Below are 2189 nucleotides of genomic sequence, written 5' to 3' on the forward strand. Positions count from 1 at the left end.
AGAAGGGGGTGCACGTGGAGCACACAGGGGCCGCAGCGAGGCACCCGCCAGCAGTCTCCCGCCGCACTGAGGAGGCCCGATGCTCCCCGGCCAGAGACGGGCGGGCTTTCCCGGGGCCACCAGGAGCCCCGGGCAGCAGAGGCGCCGGAGGCCCTCTGAACAAGCCCTTACCCCCTACGAGTCTGGGGTCTCCAGTGGAAGACCGTCCTTTCTGGGGGAGGGCAACAGACACTCCTCAAAAAGCAGCTGGCCCCGTCAGGGCCTAGAGACAGGACATACAGTGCAGGCCAATGGGCACTGAGCGGCCGCCAGCTTCTTGCCCTCCCAGGTGAGGCGCACAGCCAGGCACCAGGGCAGCAGAGAGCAGAGCCTCCAGACGGCACCCTGAGAGGGGATGTGCCTGCTGCCCGCCTGACCCTGGTCTGGCCCCAGCTCGCCCTTTACTGGCCACGTACCCTGGACATCACCTCACTTCTCAGTGACCTCATCTGTGAAAAGAGACAAGGCCCGGCCAGCCAGAGCCCAGAACAGTGCTAGGCACGAGGGCGGGGGCTCTGTCCACGGCCGCAAGGGCACACGGACACGGTCACATCACCTGTTTTCTCAAGGGATGGGCCGGCCGCAGCACCGACCCGGGAGACGGCCGTGCTTCGTGCTCCGGGCCAGCGGGGCGGGGTGCTCACCGAGTTGATGCAGCCCAGCTCCTTGTTGAGCAGCCAGGGCAGCGAGAGCTTGCCCTCACCACGATAGCAGGACTGGATGCGCGCCTTGATCTTCTCCTTGATGGCCCTGAGCGTGAAGAGGCAGAGCACCGACTCCCGCGGCGGCTTTACGCGGTTCTTCTGGCCCTGGGCGAACACGGTGAACAGCACGTCCTCGTCCTCGGCCAGGCCCAGCTGGCGGGCCAGGGCCCGGCCCGGCCGGCTCAGGTAGGCGTCCTGCACCAGGCGGTACTCCACGCCCGCCTGCTCGCAGCCGATGGGGAACTCCACGTAGGAGTAGAACTTGGGGTCGTCCACGCACAGCCGCACGATCTTGGACGTGAAGAAGTGCTCACCAGCAGCGTCGGGCGAGGTCAGCTGCGTGTCCAGCTGCAGCGTGAGGTAGTACACAAAGTGCTCGCTGCGGAAGCTGTACACGTAGTAGATGTCAAAGGCCGGGAACTTGGACAGCGTGTCCGAGGGGATCTTGAGCTGCGAGGACACAAACTCGTCCTGGTACACGAAGCCAAACATCTCCGCGTCCTCCTCGTTGGCCATGAGCCGGCGGCTGGACAGCGTGGGGAAGTACTCGGACTTGCCGTCGATGGGTGTGCCCACAAAGAGCTTGGCCTGCGCCTGGCCGGGCGGCCCAGCGATCAGCACGCCGGCCATGCTGCCCGCCTCGCGCACGCCCGACAGGTAGTGCTCCTTGCGGTGGTGCGGCTCGCCCAGCTTGAAGAGGTCGTCCAGGCGCAGGAACTGGCAGATGCCTTGGGAGGCGCTGCCGCAGGCCAGCAGGCGGTTGGCTGGCTGGTCGAGCAGCAGCAGCTTGTTGACGTTGTCGGTGCTGCCCAGGCCGTGCGGGCAGGACTGCACGCTGGGCGGGGGGTAGCACTTCTCGTTATCCTCCACCGGGCCCGTCACGTGCGCCCGCAGCAGCGTCAGGTTCCCCGACAGCTTGTAGATGCGGTTCACAGCGCCCACGTACACCTCGCCTGTCTGCTCGTGGACCACCAGGTGGGTCAGCGCCCAGTCGCTGGCAGTGAAGGTGCGGAAAGGGGGCTGCAGACCCCCGCCCGCCTGGGGTGCACCCCCCAGGAGGAGCAGCAGCAGGATCAGCAGCAGCAGCAGCGGAGCCCGCGGGCTCAGACGTGGCAGCAGCATGACGGGCCGGGGCCTCGGGCCAAGGCGCTCAGGTCCTGCGGGGCCACGCATCATAGGAGCCTCAGCCCTGCAGGGACGAGGGATAGGGCGTGTCACCTGTGCCATCACCGAGCTCCAGTGCCCATCCTCCGCTGGGATGTCCCACTCGTGGGGCGCGGCCTGACCCTCCGGGAGTCGCCAGAGGGGCAAGGGAGAGCCCTTCCCCGCCTGGAGCCCCGGGAGCAGCTATACTGAGCCCCACACCCCAACAGGCAGCGCGGGCCATGCGAACTCCACCGCTGCCCGGTCTGTGGCCGGGCGGAGAAGATATAGGGACCCAGGACC

At 67.4% G+C, this 2189-nt stretch overlaps 1 protein-coding gene across 1 annotated transcript in view; it reads right to left on the minus strand.

Annotated features, from left to right (window-relative positions):
* LOC104990672 (plexin-A1-like) overlaps positions 1–2189 on the minus strand; it is a 39184-nt gene that overhangs the window by 31279 nt on the left and 5716 nt on the right. Inside the window, 1 exon segment of the mRNA XM_010842914.1 lies at positions 684–1932. Coding sequence (XP_010841216.1) covers positions 684–1932 — 1249 coding nt within the window.

Source organism: Bison bison, unplaced genomic scaffold, assembly GCF_000754665.1.
Source record: "Bison bison bison isolate TAMUID 2011002044 unplaced genomic scaffold, Bison_UMD1.0 scf7180017847352, whole genome shotgun sequence".
NCBI classification, from domain to species: domain Eukaryota; kingdom Metazoa; phylum Chordata; class Mammalia; order Artiodactyla; family Bovidae; genus Bison; species Bison bison.